The 20,170-nt window shown below is 46.1% G+C and overlaps 1 protein-coding gene and 1 long non-coding RNA gene across 4 annotated transcripts in view; one reads left to right on the top strand and one right to left on the bottom strand.

Annotated features, from left to right (window-relative positions):
* Positions 1-6,835, top strand: part of LOC306834663 — a 23,227-nt gene extending 16,392 nt beyond the window's left edge. For 2 of the 3 annotated variants that reach the window (XR_013780516.1, XR_013780518.1), the window contains exons 4-6: positions 2,067-2,140; positions 5,719-5,904; positions 6,244-6,835. This is a non-coding gene — a long non-coding RNA (uncharacterized lncRNA). The remainder of the gene's footprint in view (positions 1-2,066; positions 2,141-5,718; positions 5,905-6,243) is intronic. The other variant, XR_013780517.1, reaches the window with a different exon arrangement.
* A 105-nt stretch (positions 6,836-6,940) lies between these two features.
* Positions 6,941-12,391, bottom strand: en2a (engrailed homeobox 2a). Its single transcript, XM_079360732.1, has 2 exons — positions 10,666-12,391; positions 6,941-8,982 (listed from the first exon to the last, which is right to left on the bottom strand). The coding sequence occupies exons 1-2, from the start codon at positions 11,150-11,152 to the stop codon at positions 8,663-8,665; spliced, it is 807 nt and encodes a 268-aa protein (XP_079216858.1). The 5' UTR covers positions 11,153-12,391; the 3' UTR covers positions 6,941-8,662.
* Between the last annotated feature and the right edge of the window lie 7,779 nt (positions 12,392-20,170).

The following is a 20,170-nucleotide window of genomic DNA, read 5'->3' as shown; positions in this document are numbered from 1 at the left end:
GCGCCGGCGTTCTCGGCCTCTGATTGAGTTAGTTTATTCCTGCAGCACGCCGTCTGTCGGCCTCTCGGCGTGGATATTTAGCCGTTTATAATGATGAGTGTGCGGTTGACTCTGTCAGTCGTTAGCGGACGGGCTCGACGGGCGCCCACAGCACGCACACGCCTTTATTTGATGGTTTAGATTCCAATCTGTGCGTGGAGGTGTCGAGGCTGCGTGTTTGTTTATCTGTTCAAACAGCGGCCCGTTGGTTTCCAGCGGCCCGCTTCCTTCTCCCCCGGCTTCTGGGATCTTTTCTGTTATTTTGGGACCAGATGGCGAGGGGGCACGGAAGCGCCTCTTTTGTCCGGGCGCCCCAGTGAAAGGAGGCTGTCCTCCTCAGTGTGATCAGCGGCACCGGAAGGGTCCATTTTAGGCCGTGAAAGAAGACAATCGAGTGTGTGGACACGTCTCGATTACAGAGACGCAGAGTTCATCTCCCGACCCTGCCCCCCCCCTTTGACCAGAGTCCTGACACGGAGGATCCTGGGCTTTGATCAGCGGAGGGTGGAGGTGCTGATCCGACCTCTCGGGGGCCAGAGGCCGCCGCCCCCCCTCCCCCCCCCCGCCCTGTTTACTCTGCACTTGGCTGCTGCTGACACCTCCTTCCGGAAAGAACCCGGGGGTGTTGGGATGGTTTGGGGGGGTGATACCATGACCTGTCTAGACACCGTTACTTGTTGCCCTGGTGTTGCCAAGGCGATGAACTTTGACCCCAACTGTAGTTGGTTAGAAAACACTTTTTTTCCCTCTTTAATTTTAAAGACTTGGGGGGGGGGGGGGATGTGTCCTACATCGAACACACACTGCTCTGAGGGGACACAAACGTTTTTATTTCACTACTCTGAGGTCGACACTTGGCGTCCGCTCGCAGGGCGTGAGGACGCTTCGTGTGACCTCTAATCCGACAGGACGCCGCTCCTCCGTTCACACGCTCAGGAGAAGTAAGTCGTTTTTTTTACTCTTGGTTAAAAAGATTCAACAGATCATGATGCCGTCATGGCGGCCGTGTTTGCTGACATCCCTCGCCGCGCTCCGCTTTATATTAAATGTAGCTGTGCGTTAAAGTCGGCCAACCGGCCCGCCGTCTCGTCTCTTTTAAAAATCAGAACTCAACAACTTCTCAAAATTCAAAATGTGACATCACGCCGACTGTTAAAGATGTTTTAAATGTCGAGTTTCATTTTTCCGTCTTTATTTTGGAAGCAGATGATTTGTGTTCTTCAGTGATGTCTCGGCGTGCGTGTTGTTCCTCGCCGTCCCTCGCCCTCTGTACCTGAACCACAACACGGCCCACTGCACCAGTTGGCTTTCACACTGAGGCTGCTTCTTCTCAGGAGTGGGGTGTAGTGATTTCACCATCATGGCCGCCGCTACCAACACCCCGCCCTCTTGACTTGCCAATCAGGAAGAGTTAAAATGGCAGCATGCAGCAGAGAGAGAGAGAGAGAGAGAGAGACGCCCACGAGTGAGAGGCTAAAGCACGGTCGACTGAGCCGCATCTCGCCTGGTGTGCCAAACTGAACCTGAGTCTTTTTTTTTTTTTTTTGGGGTGTCTTTGTCCGTCTGAGAACAAGGTGACAGTCTGATGGAGCTGTGCATGGAGAGCGAAGGGTTAACGCTTTAACTGTAAAGTTCACAATAACGTGCAGAACTACGCTCGCCAAAAGATTAAATATAAAATAAAATAAAATAAATCCCAACAATGGAAGCTGCACAACGTGAGCGTTTTCAGATCGTGCAGTGTAACGTGATCCGCTGCACCTCGCTGTGTTTGCTCAGCTGCCATTTTATTCTCCATATTTTTACTTGCAGTGTTGCATGATGGGAACAGGGAAGGTTTACTGTGTTCTGCATGGGTTTTTTTTTTATGGTCCTGTATTCATTCTGACAGCTCGATGCACGCCGTGCTTATTATGACATGGAACCAAAGTAGCATTTAAAGGCCGGACGCCGTCCCCAGCCGTGCACAGAGCGTGCACGAGTGAGTAAACAGCCTGAAATCAAGTTCACTTTTTACACCCTCACAGGTCGGCCCTCCTCTTCATCAGGACTCCATAGCGAGGCGGTCCTCATCCAGACTGCAGAGAGGAGAATTCTTCAGGTAAATGTCCAAATCGTCTATTTTTAGCTCCTCCTTCTCTGAATGACATTTTCTTATTGGCTCGTGGTGTGAATGTGTATTTTCTCTTTTCCCCTCACAGTGAGCCGCTGGTGAAACTAGGAAGGAAGATGTCATGCTAAGGATGTTTTGGGTTTTTTTTGGCGGGGGGGGGGGGGGGGGTGATGATGTTGCTGCAGCAGCAGCGAGCTCTCACTTTGTGCCTCTGTCAGCTATGATGCGTAACCACAGAGTGAGTGACAGGCCGGTCCCCGGGGAGAGCAGGGGGCCTGAGGTGAGTCAGAGGAATCCTTGACCCTGTCGAGCTGTGTCAGCAAGCAGAAAACGCCAGAAGTGGCATGACTGTACATTGTACATCTTAATTTAGTATGTAGAAGAAGAAGTAGGCCACGCCCCCTCCTGCAGCCCTGCACATTACCACACACACTTCTGCTGTATGAGCGGCCTTCATGTATGCAGATACTTCAGAGCAGAACCAGGATGAAACCCTCAGATCCAGTTCAGCGTCTGGGGAGGAAATATTTCAGTGTTGTTGTTTTTTTCTCGGTTCATTATGAAGCTTCGCTTCACTTCATATATGAGTCTGATTTTTAACATCTGCAAACGTTTCATTGATTTCACGTTTATTACCAAGAAGCCTGAAGAGGAAACGAATTCAAACCTTTGTGAGGATGAAGATTCTTTCCTGTTGTGTTCAACAAGTTCAGACTGCAGAGTCACAGGAGGGGGCGGGGCCTCCTGAGGTCAGACGTGATGTAATAAGAACAACAAGATGGTAGAGGTGGCGTGCAGACAGTCTGTAGAGACGGTAGAGGTGGCGTGCAGACAGTCTGTAGAGGTGGCGTGCAGACAGTCTGTAGAGGTGGCGTGCAGACAGTCTGTAGAGGTGGTAGAGGTGGCGTGCAGACAGTCTGTAGAGGTGGTAGAGGTGGCGTGCAGACAGTCTGTAGAGGTGGCGTGCAGACAGTCTGTAGAGATGGCGTGCAGACAGTCTGTAGAGGTGGTAGAGGTGGCGTGCAGACAGTCTGTAGAGGTGGTAGAGGTGGCGTGCAGACAGTCTGTAGAGGTGGCGTGCAGACAGTCTGTAGAGACGGTAGAGGTGGCGTGCAGACAGTCTGTAGAGACGGTAGAGGTGGCGTGCAGACAGTCTGTAGAGACGGTAGAGGTGGCGTGCAGACAGTCTGTAGAGACGGTAGAGGTGGCGTGCAGACAGTCTGTAGAGACGGTAGAGGTGGCGTGCAGACAGTCTGTAGAGATGGCGTGCAGACAGTCTGTAGAGGTGGCGTGCAGACAGTCTGTAGAGACGGTAGAGGTGGCGTGCAGACAGTCTGTAGAGACGGTAGAGGTGGCGTGCAGACAGTCTGTAGAGGTGGCGTGCAGACAGTCTGTAGAGGTGGCGTGCAGACAGTCTGTAGAGATGGCGTGCAGACAGTCTGTAGAGGTGGCGTGCAGACAGTCTGTAGAGACGGTAGAGGTGGCGTGCAGACAGTCTGTAGAGGTGGCGTGCAGACAGTCTGTAGAGGTGGCGTGCAGACAGTCTGTAGAGATGGCGTGCACACAGTCTGTAGAGGTGGCGTGCAGACAGTCTGTAGAGGTGGCGTGCAGACAGTCTGTAGAGATGGCGTGCAGACAGTCTGTAGAGGTGGCGTGCAGACAGTCTGTAGAGGTGGCGTGCAGACAGTCTGTAGAGGTGGCGTGCAGACAGTCTGTAGAGGTGGCGTGCAGACAGTCTGTAGAGATGGTAGAGGTGGCGTGCAGACAGTCTGTAGAGGTGGCGTGCAGACAGTCTGTAGAGGTGGCGTGCAGACAGTCTGTAGAGGTGGCGTGCAGACAGTCTGTAGAGGTGGCGTGCAGACAGTCTGTAGAGGTGGCGTGCACACAGTCTGTAGAGGTGGCGTGCGTCACACTTTATTTACTCGTTTCGTCCTGAATAAATGTGAAATATGAATTTGAGTCACGTTGATGAACAGGAAACGTAACTTCCTGATGTGGACGGATCGCCGTCGTCTCTCGTCCCCTCGCGCTCTGACCGCCACGTTCAGCGCAGCTTTAAAACAAACGGACCAATCAGACACGAGTTTGAGGATCATAAATAAGGTTTGAAAGTGAAGAATAAAACCAAATAAAACACTTTGAATAAAGTCTGAAGTACGCGTTGTGTGTTTTTCTCAGTTTCTGGAGTTTGATCCGTTTCCGTGGTAACCGAAGGTGTGTCTTCACACGCCGTCAGCAACAAACCAGTGAAAGCAGATATTTGGAGAGCGAATGCAAACTGTTGAGCGTCTCTGCGTGCACGTTTGCTCGTCTGTAATCTGTTGTTGTGTTTTTAAACGGCGGTCGTGCTCGCCGGGTCAAAGCGTGCTGTAAACAACTCACAGGAGGGAAATGTTTTTATTCATCCCTCGTCCTTTCACTCCGCACCTACATGGGAAAAAGTCCCCGAACACTTGTTTTCCCTGAATTTCATCGAGTGAACAAAAAGAATCTTCACAGAAAAGTCTTGCATCTCTTTTTTTCCGAGGAGGCGACTCAAACGCGGCGTGTGAAATGAGAGTTGCCTGGGTGTGACTTCTCCAGAAAGCATCCGCTCGCTATTGTGTGCCGAGTCAACTTCTGCAGGCCCCAGCGCCCTGACTTCCATACATGAGAGATCAAGGGTTACCAAGGTGCTTTAGAGAGAGGGGGGGGGGGGGGACACAAAATGCTCATTTCCTCTGCGTGTTGGCGGCCCTGGTGGGGCTTCACACGGGGGTCACTGACAGCCTCACACTCCTTCCCTTCTTCTTAATGAAAACTGTTGCTCGCCTTCTCGGAGGCGTGCTTTTCCCGCCTCCCGAGTACAGTGCGAGGGAGGCTCTCGCTGATGTGCTGAGGCTGCCTAAAAGAAAGTTAGTTGAGACTCTTGAGGCTTGTTGATCCAGAGTCGGGCCCGTCGTGGAGAAAAGGTAAAAGTAATTCTGTCCACCTCTCATTCTCGGCCCAACGTTCAGTGGCTGAGCCGCAGCATTAACTTGTATTCTAACAAGATTAAAATATATTCGTCCTGGGGATTAGCATAGTTAGGTGTCCCTTTGCCTCTTTTTTCCCCCTGCACTGGTGCGGGGACACTGGGCTTTGATCTGTGTTGCGAGGCAAGAGTCCTGGCTTGGACCTAGCCATTCGAGTGCCAAGTGTGAAATTGGCCTGATGTCATCCCCATTCTTCACCTTTTACATCTTTCACCACTTTAATTATGTTTCCGCCACAAAGCCCGGGCACCTCTGAGCAGATTCCTCTCCGGCCGGAGGAAGCGTTTATAAAACTGTGGGTAAATGACACAGTAGGGGAAGGGCTTGGAGGAGGAGGAGGTGGTGGTGGGGGGAGAGGTCAGAGCGGGATGGGGGCTCTTTTGTGTCCCGAGGTCGACACTGATACTCTCCTGATGTATCCTCACTTCCACTTGTCTCCGCCCTGGACGTTCATTCTGGACATGTTGGACCCGCTTCTAGAAGAAGTGTCTCTCTGTGTTGTCTCACCACATGACTTGCTCTAAATAAAGTGTTCTTTTTTTCTCCCCACAGCAGAGGAAGGCGTGGAGTGTTTAAAGGTCCACTTCTTGACCTCCTGAGTCTCGACTCTGGAGACACGTGAGGACGAACACGTCTCCAATAAAAAGCCTTCTTCCTTCCAGGAGAATGTGCCCGTGCCTGCAGCTATTGTTGGTGCGCTGGTGTCCCTAACTGAACTTGGGGGAGCGTCCCTGCCCGGTGAATATTTTGATGAAGGTTCCTATTGAAGGAGCAAAACAACGGGGGAATGTGTGCATGTGAGGAGGCAGGAAGTGAGCATGCCAGGCCACAATAAACTCAAATATGATGATAGTAAAAATGTGTGTGAGGGAGAGAGTGAGAGAGCTGTGTGTGGAGAATGGGTTAGTGAGGGGGGGGGGAGGGGGGGGAGCAGCCACCTGCAGCCATGACAGGCTTTGACCTTCATTTCTCTCTCTCTCTCGCTCTCCCTCCTCTCTCTCTCTCTCTCTCTCTCTCTCTCTCTCTCTCTCTCTCTCTTCTCCCCCCCCCCCCACTCTCGTTCCTGCCCTGTGATAGAAGGCCAGGCTCTTTTCAGAGGCGGCGATGGAGACTGGCCGTGGTGGAGCCGGTGCTGGGAGCAGCGCTCTCCGCTCCAATGCGAGTCACTGGCCGTTAGACATGGCGCTTCAAAGACTAGCGGTGCAAGTATGGAAATGCAGATCAGCCATTGTTGAGGAAACATGCCTGGGAATTGTTCGAGGCTTTCCCTTGCATAATGTTTGGATGCTTTCTGCAAAATGTTTTAATCTTCCCAGGCGTGAACGTGATCCCTGAGCGAGTGGGCGTCTGCGTGGAAAGTCACGCTGTGCTAAACGATAATGTTTGTGATACGATTTGTGACATTTTTTTTTTCTTTTTTTAAACCAATTGTTGTAAAGATTTTGTCCGTTTTGAGCTCCTAATGCACTTTGTGTTGACAGCCTGCAGGAGCTGAGCGTGCAGATGAACGTGACAGCGGCGTGTTTGTGTATAATCTTCAAGGTTTATTTACTCTTTTGCAGTTTTCAGGAGGCAGTTAATTACACAATTAATACATGATACAAAGTATGTACATTTATACCAAAGAATACTTCCAACATAAAATAAAAAATAGCATTGTATTCTACAACTCTGTGTTGTAATTTCATTTAAACATGTTCATATATAGATAGATATAGACGCTGATGAGTAGATTCAATATGTCGTACCAGCAGTTTTCTCATAAAGGCATTCAACTTGGATAGTCTGCATTTGAAGTATTACTGCTTCTCTGATTCGGCACAGTCACGTTTCAGGAACAAAAAGTTCACACCTGAACTTTAAGGCAAAGTGTGTTTCTGTTTGGTGGATTTTAATTCACACACACTTTTTGCAGATACACAACAAAAACACTTTGAAAAAGGCAGAAAAGTCCACAATTTGGTATATGGATACAGTCAGCGACAACTTGGAACTCCATCATACTTCCCCATCCACAAAGACAGAGTTTAGAAACACAGTTATTTTTTGCCCCTCTCTTCCCCCCCCCACCACCCACCCCCCCACCCCGAGTACAACAGATTGCAGCTTTCATGCAAAGGCCCCATAAAACTATTTTTCATTCACAAGAAAAGAAAACCAAAGAAGTTATTGCAAGATAAACAAGCAGTGTAAACACCTCAGATATCTACTCTAAAGCAACACTGGTCATTGGATAGATTTTTTTCTCAATATAATCTATATAAATACACATATGAAGTCCTTTCAACAACGATAAGAGCTGTCCAACATGTGGAGTGCACTCACTGACAGATTTGCCTTTGAATGATATATGGATATGTGATAAAAAACTGTATATAGAGAAAGATTTGACAGAAAAAACATCCAATAAGCTGCGTTTAAAGACTCTACTCGGAATGCGTAAAAACGCGTGTCATCATTGTCCCTATGCTACAGAGTTGTTTCTGTGATTTCAAGGCAGCGTCATGGCCTCCAATGCGTCCAGCTACAACATCATGATTCATATTGCTATTTAAAAAAAAAACGAGAATAGCTGCACTGATGCGTTATTGGCCAAACGAATGAAACACGCACAGATTAGTTTAAAGGCGATGAACACACACACACACACGTACACACACACACACACACACACAAGTAAGCAAAGCATCCCTTTTTAGTGACGTGACGTGTGTAATCAAATCCACCCCCCCCCCCTCTCGGTCACTTATTATAAAGTGTTTTTGAATTTATTTCTGTTTTTAAAAAAGCGTTATCAAAATCCAGATTGTGCCCGAACGCGTCTCTGACTCCTCCTGGCAAAGTCTCCTCTGTCCGATTGTACGCGAACACAACAAAGGAAAGCAACAAAAAAAAAACAACCCTGGTGTTGGCATTGATTTAAATTCACAGTAGCCTTGGATGCAGCAGAATAAATCTTCTTTGGACTTGAGTTTGTTCGCCTCGCTGACAGGTGGAGTGCACGAGGACAATCAGTGTAGGCCTATAAAAAACATGGAGGGGTTAACGTGAAGCTACCTCGGGGAGGGGGGGGGGGCGACAAACAATGAAAACATACCTTTATACAACATCTTTTATAGACGTGATATTGCAGAAATATCTCTCTTATTTTTTTTGAAAAAGAATTGATGCTGGTATACTCTGCACACACTGGCCCTTTATTCGGTGAGATTATTGCATTGTAGGCTTCACGGAACCTCCCGGAGAACGAAACATCGCTATAATAATCCTATAGGAGCCTATAGAGAGCTGTGGTGCCTTCACGTGTCTCTGTACCGGGTGTGTCTGCTTTATGGGCCCTTGGTGAATCTGTGGTGATAGTCATAGAATTTGTGTTTATTTCTATCTGCTGTGGTGTCATTAAATACTCCTGTAGGTGTGATATCTCTGTATAATCTGTCATAGGAGGACTATAGGTGTCTCTCGTCGTGGAGGCTGCTTGTGACTTCTCTGGAAATTAATCGCTGTCAGATTTTTCGTCCTTGGATGAGACGGTGGCGTGATTGTACAGTCCCTGTGCCATCAGGTGCAAGGCCAGGTTGTTCTTAGCGCCGGTGGCCTTCTTGATTTTGGCTCTCTTGTTCTGAAACCAGATCTTGATCTGGGACTCGTTGAGGCCCAGCTCCTGCGCCAGGTTCTGCCGCCTCTGCTCGGTCAGATATCGGTTGGTCTGAAACTCCGTCTTTAGTCTCTGCAGCTGCTCTGCTGTGAAGGCCGTCCGTGGTCGCTTGTCCTCTTTGCTGGTCGTTTTCTTCTTTGGTTTGCGAGATCTTGGCCCTGTAGTTGGAGGGGGAGGGGGGGGGAGGGGAGGGGGGGGTCACAGTCGCATAGAAATTAGTATATTTTAATCCAAACTCGATTTTACAGACACATATTGAACCCGTTTGCTTTAGTTTGTCTTTCTGCAGAAAAAGATAGAGAGAGAAATCCTGATTAATGTGTTCTCATTAAAAACGCACATCACGTCCTTCTCTCCTTTTATAAACTAATAAAGTTCACTTTTCTCTAAACGAGCTGCTTCATCTGCTTTGGAAAGAAAACTCTGATTATTAGGGATTCTATTAAATTACCAAACTCGATGTAAACAAGCTTGTTCACCTTTCACTGGGACCTTTAGGAGTTACAAAAAAATCCACCAGAATAAGTTTAATTCTTCCTAATATATTTTTTCCTCATTTGTTACAAAAAAAGCAGTTTATTTAAAAAAAAAAAATGTTTACACGTCCACTTAATTAAAAAAAAAAAAAAAAAAGCATACACACCAAGAAGCAGAGCCTCCCCTCCCTCCCTGTCTCTGTCTCTCTTACACACATGCGTACGTACGCACACACGCACTCACACAAATGCAATAATATGGAATTTTGAACCAATAGGACAGGAGCAGAGAAGCCGGTGAGTAAGTGTGTTGCTGGTTAAAAACACAGAGCTCCTTTCACTGCTGTTACATCTTAGTTTTTTGTGGGTCACTTGGAAAAAAAAAAGAAGCTCTTGAATGGAGCAAAACGTGACCCGAATATGAGCAGCACATTAGATCCACATTAATTTTCCATCTGGATGGAGGCCTGTTTTCGGGCAGCTCCAAACAGAGAGGAGCACACTGATTCAGGACAGGCCGAGTGTCTCCATCCTGATGAATCAGCGTGTGTACATCAGACCTGTGCAGCTACAACTCGTAGTAGTCACTACGCCACTCCATAGCGCGTTACATAATGCATGAGAACAAGTTGTACTCCACTTTTGATGGATACTATAAGTCAAATACAACACACACCGTCCCAGTCCAGGCTGAGTTTGTTTTCTTCACAATAAAACGTCATGTGGATGAGCTGTGCAGCGCGAGCCTCCATTGCACTAACATGCATTTTTAATCCACTCCAAACACAGCTCGCTCTCCAAGCAGCGAAAAAAATAAACTAAATTATTATCCAAAGCTGCACGTGACGAATAAACGTCTGTTTGGAGAATATAGGAGGCCAGAATAAACCCCGAGGTGCGTTCAAAGTTAGGAACATTTTAGTGCAGAATTATTACGTACGTAAAAGCTTTAAAAATGTCGGCCTATGTTTTGGCATTTTTAACGGGACAGATGAAGTTTAATTATTTTAAAAAGTGTGGCTGTTTAATTCGTAAATGTTATTTTCTCCTTCTCACAAACGAATAATATTCTACTCTCTCCGGAGAGTCCATTCATTTAATTTAATTTAATTTCTAACCTTCGTATATATTTTTTTACATTGGACATGTGTTGTGTGCAGTTGATCATGAGCTCTGTGGTTTTACGCACAGTCTGTTTGGTTTATATTAAATATTAAATATTTAGTAAATCGTCAGTTTCCGCTGCTCGGTGACGGTTCGCTTCACTCAGCTCGGGAGAAGTCGGTCAAGGCATCCGGGGTCAGTGTTACGGGGTATTTCAGGTTACTGAGAAGAACGAATAGAATAAAAAAGGAATGCACCAACCTGAAGAAGGCCTGTCCGAGTAGCGGGTGCAGTAGACCCAGGCCGGCCACAGCATGGGCTGAGCCTGGGACGGGTTTGAGCTGGCTTGGGAACTGTCTGAGTCTGAGCTTAGGCACTGGTCTCCGCTCTCCCCGCGGGGTTTCCGAGGCTCCTCGGCGGCTATAGCCGGTTTCTTGATCCCGGTGACCGTGTGCGGAGTGGAGGTCCCTTCCGCAGGCACAGTGCTCCCCACCGGCTCGGTCTGAGGGGCGGCGGGACTGTTGTGGCTCTCCCGCGATGCCAGGCTACCCTCTTCGTGGTTTGCGCCTCCATCCTTTTTCCGCCCGAAATCCGGCCGCAGGATGTTGTCGATGAAGAAATTGGTGACCCGGTGCGGGATCTGCGGGTTCCCCGGCGCCTGTAGCAGCGGTAGGATGGCTCTGTTGGATTCATCCGCCGACTCCTGCCGCTCCACCACGTCTCTGTTGCCGTGATCATTTTCTTCCATACTGATTCCGCTTTACTCTCTTTAACCCCTTTATCGCTCTCTCTGCTGTGATGGGCAAAAAATGCAAAGAACTTTTTGGGGGAAATGAAAATTGGAAAAAGAAAAAAACTGCACGCGTAAAAATAAATAAAAAATTAAGTCAAATTCTAACGAGTGCCCTGGACACCATGCAAAGCCTTGCGATAGTGTCCTCTGAGAAAAGCATACTTTTTCACATGTACTCCCTCAATCTCGGGTTACAGCTGCTATCGTAGAGGGATGACATGTGCCATTTGTGCACCATCCACTCTCTAGTTGGCCGGGTTGAGTGCGCTCAGCAGTGCCTGTGCCTAAACTAAACTAAGGGTAAATAAAGAGGCTGCTAAACTGATGCTCTAATACTCTCACTCTGGAGTTTTGTTCTTATTTTCAATACGAGCCCCCCGAGTGACGTTTTCCCACCGTCCTCCCAGACACGTGCCTTGGACCAATAGGAGGGCAGAAACTAGGCCATGTGACGCAGACTCCAGAGCAGTCCACAAACGCCCATCCTCGCCTTCGTAAAGGGAAAGAGTCCTGAACCGACGAAGAAGAAGAAGAAGAAGCCTCATTTAAATCCAGTGTGAGCGCACATAATGAATGTGTGTTTAAGATGTGTGGAAGTTAAATTTTTTAGAGTTTGCAGAAAAACAAACACGCCGCGCATCACAATGTGTGTTGAGTGAAACAAAGGCAGGTCGAAGCTTGTCAGAGGGGGCTGCGGGGACCCCCGGGGTTCCTGCTCGTACTACACCGGGAGGGACTCCCATCAAATAAGAAGTAGTACATGTTTACTGTGTCGTAATGCAAATGGACCCATCTTCAAATGTGCAGAAGTCTCACTCTGACATTTAAAGACACGCACTCTAAATGAAAGCGATAAAAGAACAGTGAAACCCTTTCAAAATAAAACGGCCTTATGCGTGGATGCATCTGTGACATCAACATGTTTGAAATAATGTGTGGAAAAGACATCACTGAAAAATGATGAACTATTGTAAATGTCTGTCACACAAACTGTCAGAATGAAGCTGGATGCTATTTGAACACCTGTTAGGAGAATGAAAGGATCGAGAGCGAGTTTGTCCTGCCAAGGTGACACGCAGAGAAACACACCTGCTGCGTGTCTCTGTGCTCACATTTACTAAACCACATTTTCACACGCATTTCTCTTTACAATATGAATTGAAGCAGATTGTTTTCTTTTATTTAACCTGGCGTCAGCTCGCCTTTGGTTTGTAGCATGGATTTTAGCAGCACTCTGCTGACACGTCGCCTCATTATTGCTCGTAAAAAAAACTAAAGATGTGAGTATTTAAGATGCTTCTGTCTGGAATCAACGCACAAAATGTGCATCGAGTATTTTTCCTTCTCTTCTCCTGCTCGCCTGCCGTGACGCTGCGCTCGGCCAAGAAGTGGGTCCATATCCCTTTAAAAGAAATCAGTGATGCAAACAAACTGTTTTGTGCACGGTGCTCAGGGTACCGAGTCGCGCCAAACACAAAACTTTGAGTAACTTTGCTGACCAGCGCGAAGTTTGTGTCTCTCCTCCCAGGACTGCACCGAGGGATCAGGCTGCTCGGACCGGGGCTGTGCGTCGAGAAGAGGGGGCACCAAGGACGACCGGGTCCGGACGAGATCCAGGACTGAGAGACCGAGTGAGGAGAACTCCACAATCCAGTCAGAAAGTCACTTTGCTTATTTTTTGTATGTTACTTGAAGTCGTGTTGTTCGCTCTTTGGCTGTTTTGGGGAAGGATTGAAGTTCATCCACATTTCTAAAAAATGATCACATGAGGCTACTTTGTTGTTTAATGTCATTGTTGGAAACCAAAGGCTCATTTTCTCATGTGATACGGGCAGATAATTCAGGCTTATTTCACATAAAGTCCATTTTAGCATATCAAAGTATTTATTTATTCTTGCACACAAACCTGCTGCTTCATTTATTCTAATTAGAATTTTTTGGCACAAAAACAGTTGAGATTTAAGCACGAGTCTGGGTACATTATATTTGACTTTCTCGTTGGTAAATAGCCTTACGACTTTCTACAAGAATGACCAAATAATAAAATGAAAGTTCAGTCTAATTAGTTTTTACGCGTTTACGTTTCGTCCAAACGCGCGCTGACACAGTGACAGCTCAGAGACACACAGGATTAAAAAGGAAAAAAACCCGCCTCATCATCGACCCTTCAGGCTCATCTCTGAGCAATATTTTCAATTAAAACAGATTGTGTGTATTCTCCTGATGAAGCGTCGTGTCTTCAAACTCTACCTGAGCTGCAGCCTCAAAGTCCAGCTCACAAAAGAGCCATCCGAGCTCTCCCGTCGGCTGCTGCACTGAAAGTCCGGAGTGAAAGATGTAATTAGACAGGCCACTCTCATGCTGCGATTGTTTCTCACTTGTGAGGGGAAGCGCAGATTAATGTTGAGCGCTAAATAAGCAGCAGACAATGGAGGCACAGACAGGCCGCTACCGCCTGGGCTTGGCCTCTAACCTCGGAGCAGAGCAGAAACAGGAGGGCTGTCTGGAGGAAATGACACAGCTCAGCCTCTGAATTAGAATCAGGGCCTGGGTGCTACATTTACACACGCATAGAATCCCTGCTCTCACATTTAGTGTAAAAAGGGACAAATGTGACATTAGCTCGTGTCTAATAAAACAATAAGAGAGAGTGGACTGAGGGAGCCGGGCGGGTTTTACGCATCCTGTGTAAATGTTGAAGCACAGGCTGCAGGACTCTCAGTAAAACACACATGACTTCTATTTGATGATGTGTGCATTCTGCAGCGGACAGGCCTCCTTTAGAGACATCGGTATAAATGTCCCTCCTCGTTGTGTTGGGCTTTTATTTTTCCTGTTGTGGAATAAAAAGGACAAAAGGCGTCCTGTGTCAGGGAGAAAATCCTCCTCACATTGTTCCTGATTTTTGTACATTGACTTAAAAGTCACACTTTTCCTGCATGTGGATAAAAAACATTGTAGGACACGTGCCCTGGTTAGCTAAGGGTTAAATAATGCTGTAAATATATTTATATCTTTTGATTTATGCGATATTGTTTTTTTAAGAGTCATAAAAAAAGTGCTGAAAATGAAGTTGTTCTCAGTTTTAATCAGCCTTTTGTCATGCTGTGATTTCCTCGTGCTCATATTTCTGTTTTAATGCTTCATGTGTATATAATATAAAATAATAGGTCCATTTTCTGATCCTAGCTGAGATGTGGAGCCGAGCCTGCGTTGGGTCAGGGTTATTGTAAACAGTCATGTGTCATTCTCCTTCTTCTTCTTTGTAAATAATCAACACAAGGCAGAGGTCTCATACATTGCATGCACGTGCTCATGAAGCAGACAGAAGTGGCCTTTTGCAGTTACTCAAAGTCTGAGAGTTCTCATGTTACAGCTGGAGGTGAAGGCTGCTCCTTTCATTCATCCCTTCATCATAAACACTGTTTAGTATTTTGATTCATTTTTAAACATGATCAGATATTTTTTTTGTTCTAATTTGCTCCCCAGCAGCTCGTCACGTTAACAGCACGCAGCTCGATGAGAGGACTTTTTCTCCTCATATAGAGCTCTACTTATTTCAGATATGATTTACACACACACACACACACACACACACACACACACACACACACACACACACACTCACTGTGCATCTTTAAACAGGCTTGTTGTATTGACTATTATCCAGGTTTAAAATGGATGGTGCAGCTTCATGTTGAGGAGAGGAAGGTGCGATCATTAGTCCTGTTTGCCATTTTTATTATCTACTCGTGTTCCAGGAAAAAGCAAACATTGATTATCTGCCATCTCTGACAGCTTTGACTAAGTTATTGAATCTTTTTTTCCTCCTCGTCTCGTTTGTTAATTTTATTTTATAATAATAATTAAAAAAAACAATGCACCATCATCATTTCCCTCCATTAAAGGGTTAAAACTACGCACACTTTGCACGTCTGATTTGGTTTCTATGCAGCCTATAAATCTGCACAGAATCTATTTCATATTCACTTATAGCTCTGTGCCTCCTCCTCCTCGCACATACACATTGTATACACACACACACACACACACACACACACACACACACACACACACACACACACACACACACACACACACCTCCTACTACTACTACGATAGATCGTACGCATTGTGCGCATGTGCCCTGTCCTTGAGTTCCTATAACCTATTTTCTTGCTCTGTATTTTCCTTGGTAGGATTGTCTTACACGTCACCAGCGCGCGGTACTATGGAGTACTACAAAAGGTGACGCGCAGAAGGAGGATTTGTGAATGGACGCCGTGATGTGTGCCAGCTCACAGATCAGAGGGCGGTGGGACCTCTGCAGATGCACCCTGAGCCCCCTCCTCCCCTGCTCCTCTTCCTCCTCCTCTACCCCACCCATACCCAAGTAACCCCCCTCCCTCCCTCCTCCTCAACTCATCTCCCCCCCCCCCCTCCTCCCCGGTCACCATCCCCTCCCTCCCGATGAATGGGGGTCTCTGAGATATCAGCCCTGTCACCATGCAGGGGTCGCACCAAATCCTCGCGCTTCCTGTGCCTTTCAGAACCTGAAAGCACGTCCCTGCTATTTGAGGATCCTGGATGATTTTTTTTGTGTTGCGCTTTTGTGGGCCTGGAAGCTCGACTGCCCCCTGTTTTTCTTTTCTTGCCTTTTTTTTTTTTTTTTTAGGACCCGGGTCAGCCAACAGCACGGCAGCCACACTGTGCAAAGATTAGACTCGGGCCTAATTGCGTGGAGCCAACATACACACAAAGTCCAAATAATTCAGAGCTAAACTTCATCATACATTTTAGGATTTTATTCACCAATCGGACTTTTATAATAATTGTTTTGATCCCGGATTATTCTCCAGTTAAACCTAATTTACGATCGATAAAAATACTTGAATGGAAAACTAAAACACTTCTGTGATTGCATTAATACATGTTCCCTTTTTTTGTATTAAATGACACGATGAGAAACACGCATCAGCTTCACTACAGTGTTGACATCTTGCTGTAATAGTGTCACCACTGCGTAAATCTACTCTGACTTGATCCCCAACCTTCTTTAAAAATCTTCTAAAAGCACTAAAACGATCCCAAACTAAAATGAGCCTTTTCTTTGTTTTAGACTAAAGAGCCATTTTGTTTTTACGGTCAGTTTCCTCATTTCGTGATCCCACTCAAATCCTCTCTTCTGTATTCTTCTGCCATCCCTGTATGGAGATGATGTCTATATAAATGTTGCTTGTTGTGAATGTTTTGGGTTTTTTTTGCAGAGACGTCCTCCGGGTCGCTGCACAGCGGACTTTGCAGGCCTCGGAGTCTTCCTCTGGTCTGAGCCCTTTATAGGTTTTTAATAAGTGTTAATCCGCCTGATCGCTGTGGCGGAGATAAGTCTCATTTGAATTGGGATTGTTCTTTCTTCGTCTTCGTCTTCTTCAAACAGAGCTGAGCACAAACAACTGCACCACCCTGAGCGCAATTAAGGCCTCAGCTAAATGAGATGATGCTAATTGAAAGCAGCTGAGAGCCCATCAGCAGACTCTGCAATGCTGCACTCACAACAAGAGAAGAAGAAGCAGGGAGGCTTTTTATTTTTATTTTTAACTTTCTTTTAGAGAGAATATTTGTCTTTGAAAATGTCAAAATGTTTTCCCTTCAAGAGACAGTCCATTTTAAATTCTGGATTTTTTTTTAAATTTAGAAAGAGGGGAAAATAAAAACTCTAAACTTGATTTGGTCCACCGAGTTAAACTATAAAACTCCCAGATTTATTTTTTTAGAAGGACGTAAAGCCCATGTGTGTATTTTATTAAATCATATTTCTGCCTCCCTCCTCGGGTGTAAAATAATTTCACCAAAATAAAACAAAACAGGATCAGTTTGTTTCCATCTTCAGAATATTTATTGTCCAATCAGCGAGCTAGAGTTGGATTTATGTCCTGAAAAATACAAAGTGGTAAGAATAAATACAGACAGAGGCTCTGCTGAAATGAAAACACAAAAGGATCAGAATGAAACTAAAACGGAAGCTGGCTCCTTTCATAATAATCCACTTATTACGCATTAAAAAATGTGCTTAACGTGGACCGCCCCACTTTTAAAATAACAAGCGTAATCTTTTTAATAGTTTGGGTAGGAAATACATTTAAACAGCAGGTCAGTCCTACAGAGTTACTCTAAGAACCAGTTTGGAAAGAGTTGAAAATAAATTTAGAAACTCGGAAGAGAAAGCGTCATGAAATAGATCTGGATCCTTAAATCACGTTTATCTGTAAACTTTGCTCTCGTTGACGTCATTAAGTGTAAATCTCGTTTTTCTCAGTGTGCTCGTGTTGTAAATTCAAGAGTCGGGGTCCTCAGTGAGGAGAGTATCGTTTGGATCCTCAACTGGTGTCAGGCCCTGTGAGGCGCAGCTCGGTGGGACTTTGTCTTCACGTCGTACTGCAAAGAATAAACGTGCACGTGCTGTCTATTTCCGTCAGGTTAATGGGTTTGCATTCTCTGGCTTATATCCTGTAAGTGTGCATGCAGCATGATCGAGCTGTGAGGGCTTATATGTTCTATCTATCTATCAGTGTGATGTGAAACACCTGACGTCCACTCCGCTTAAAGCCACTCAACTTTGTGCATCCAGGATGCTTTGCGGGGTTTGCATGGTCCACATGCCCCCGTGCTGAGCACCTGTCTCCAGCTCCTCCTGTGTTGCGTTTATGAGCAGGCACGAACAAGTGGAGGGAGACAGGTGGAAAGCACTTGCTGCAGAGTAAACTTTGAGAGCAGGTTGCTGGCAGTGCAGAGACATTTCTGGAAGTTTTGACTCATCAGACGAACAATCTCGAAGAATCTCTACAGAATGCAGAATGCTTGAGTTTAATTCCTTTTAATACAAATCCTGCAGATGATAGAAGCAGCCGTGTGAAGTCATTTAATGACTGTTAAAATGGACACGTCATTGCTCGACAGGTGACCCCGCAGCTTCACAAATATGTGGCTGGACTTTTCCACGTAAAAACAAAAACTCACCCCAACGAGCCAGAGTTTTTAAAGTTCCACATTTAATGATAAAGTCTCTGCAAAGACCCCCCCCCCCTCCCCGCGTGTATTTCCATTTCTTTCTAACTGGGACAAACAATTCCTGTTATGTATCGGGGTCCAGCTCATAGTGGGCGGAGGTCACTCATAGGCGGTTATCCGAGCCCTCTCCCTGTGTGGCATCGCGCCCTGCGCCGTTTAAGACTCGCCAAAATAGTGCTGGACTCCCCTGAACGCGCCATGTGTACTGGACTCCCTTTCACCCCTCTGAGCACCTGAGTTGTTTTTACCCCCCAGCCCGGAGGTATGTTGTGAATTTGTCACTTATCGGGGGGGGGCGGGCAGTCAAAGGCCATTTTAAGGCGCAATAACTTTCCCAGATGGCTTCAACCTGCCAACTTTGTGCATCTCTCAGCAGCGAGGTGAACGAGCTGCTGCTTAAAAAAGGGGCATCTTAACGCCCACTAATGCAGACTAATTAAAAGAGGGCAGACGTCGACCTTTGGTGCGTCATAAACACGGCTCATGGCATGATTTGGATTATGCAAATGAGGCTTCCATGATCTGAGAGGATTCCTGTTGTGGTGACTCAGGACGTGTTTCCTTTCCAAAGATCAGCTGCTTTCAGTTTGCTGCAGGTTTGTGAGACTCCTGGATTTCTGTTTGTATTTGTCGTTTGTCCAACATAAAGTCTGAGGGATGTTTGTGCTCAGGTGATGATGTGCAGAGCTCAAAGTGAAACATCAGATTTTAAAGAGTGCTCAGTGAAGGTGTCATCAATGTCTTCTTATTTCTAGTCTCTGACTGTGAACTGTTTTCCTTCCTGCCTATTTGTGTCTTAATCTTCTGTTTTATCGCTCTCCTAGAACTCTGTAGTTTCATGTCTGCATGTGCACACATGTTCATGTTGATGCTTCTGTCACATTTGATCATGCACACGTCTCGTCTGTGTAAACTGCGTATATGCATCCTGCAGAAATGGTGTTTTTCTAATCTGCACACATCATATTTGATGCACATGAAGCCCTCTGAGGTGTGTTTTAAATAAACCTATCTCAGCTGTGCTTCCTGTCTCTGTGGGGTTTTTTAAGTGTGCATGTAGTTTATATGTTGTGTTGTTTTTCTGTTTCATAGTCCAGATTGTATTTTGTTGTCCAGATGAATTTTAAAGGGACATTTCAACAATCCTCTCACAAACGTCCTTCATTAGTCAGAACAGTAAATACAAAGACGCAGGTTTCATTAAGGATGCTTCACTGACACAGCTAACGCTGCATAAACCGAGCTAAGCTTCAAACCTGTGAGTAAATCTTCACATTTTATTAAACATTGGGATCTGAGCAATCATCCTGCGGTGTTGATTTCAGCCCTCTATCTGTTACTTTCCACATTTAGTTTCCTCTCGGGACAGATCCTGCAGTGGAAAGGCTCACCTTGATTTATTCCATCACCTTCCTTATTATTATTTTTATCATTATTACCCTGCTTGATTTGCAGACTCTGATCTGGGCCGTGACATGCACAGGGTGTGTTTCATTTACACTGGGAAGGATTTGTTTGGAGATGTTGTGCATAATGTGCCGTCACCTCAGCTTTCTGCTGTCATTTGTATTATTGTCCTGCTTGGAGGAAAGAGGAGGGTATACAGGAAGGGCACACAAGGCTGAGCGGATAAATCCCTCTGACACGTTGTTTACACTCTGTTATTCCCTGCGTGTGTTTGTTTAGTTGTTTTTTTTCAGGTCGATTTTTGGCTTTAATTCTTTTGTTTGTGCTCTGATTTCTCCTAAAGAGCTGCAGGAGTTCTCTCAGATTCAGACACACAAAGAAAAGGTGTGCTTAGTTCACCCCAGACAGGAGTGTGTGTGTGTGTGTGTGTGGAGCAGCCCGAGTCTGCTGCCATTTGAATGGGATCTGAAAGGTAATTTGAGCTAAAATGGAGCCCAC

This window comes from Symphodus melops (genome assembly GCF_947650265.1).
Source record: "Symphodus melops genome assembly, chromosome: 14".
Lineage (NCBI taxonomy): Eukaryota > Metazoa > Chordata > Actinopteri > Labriformes > Labridae > Symphodus > Symphodus melops.
The sequence above is the reverse complement of the archived record's forward strand: the minus strand, read 5'-3'. Positions and strand labels throughout refer to the sequence as shown.

Coding starts and splice junctions, on each gene's coding strand:
- en2a (XM_079360732.1), bottom strand. CDS start 11,152: ATGGAAGAAAATGATCACGGCAACAGAGACGTGGTGGAGCGGCAGGAG. Junction 8,983..10,665: donor CTCGGACAGGCCTTCTTCAG/GTTGGTGCATTC, acceptor CTCCAACTACAG/GGCCAAGATCTCGCAAACCA.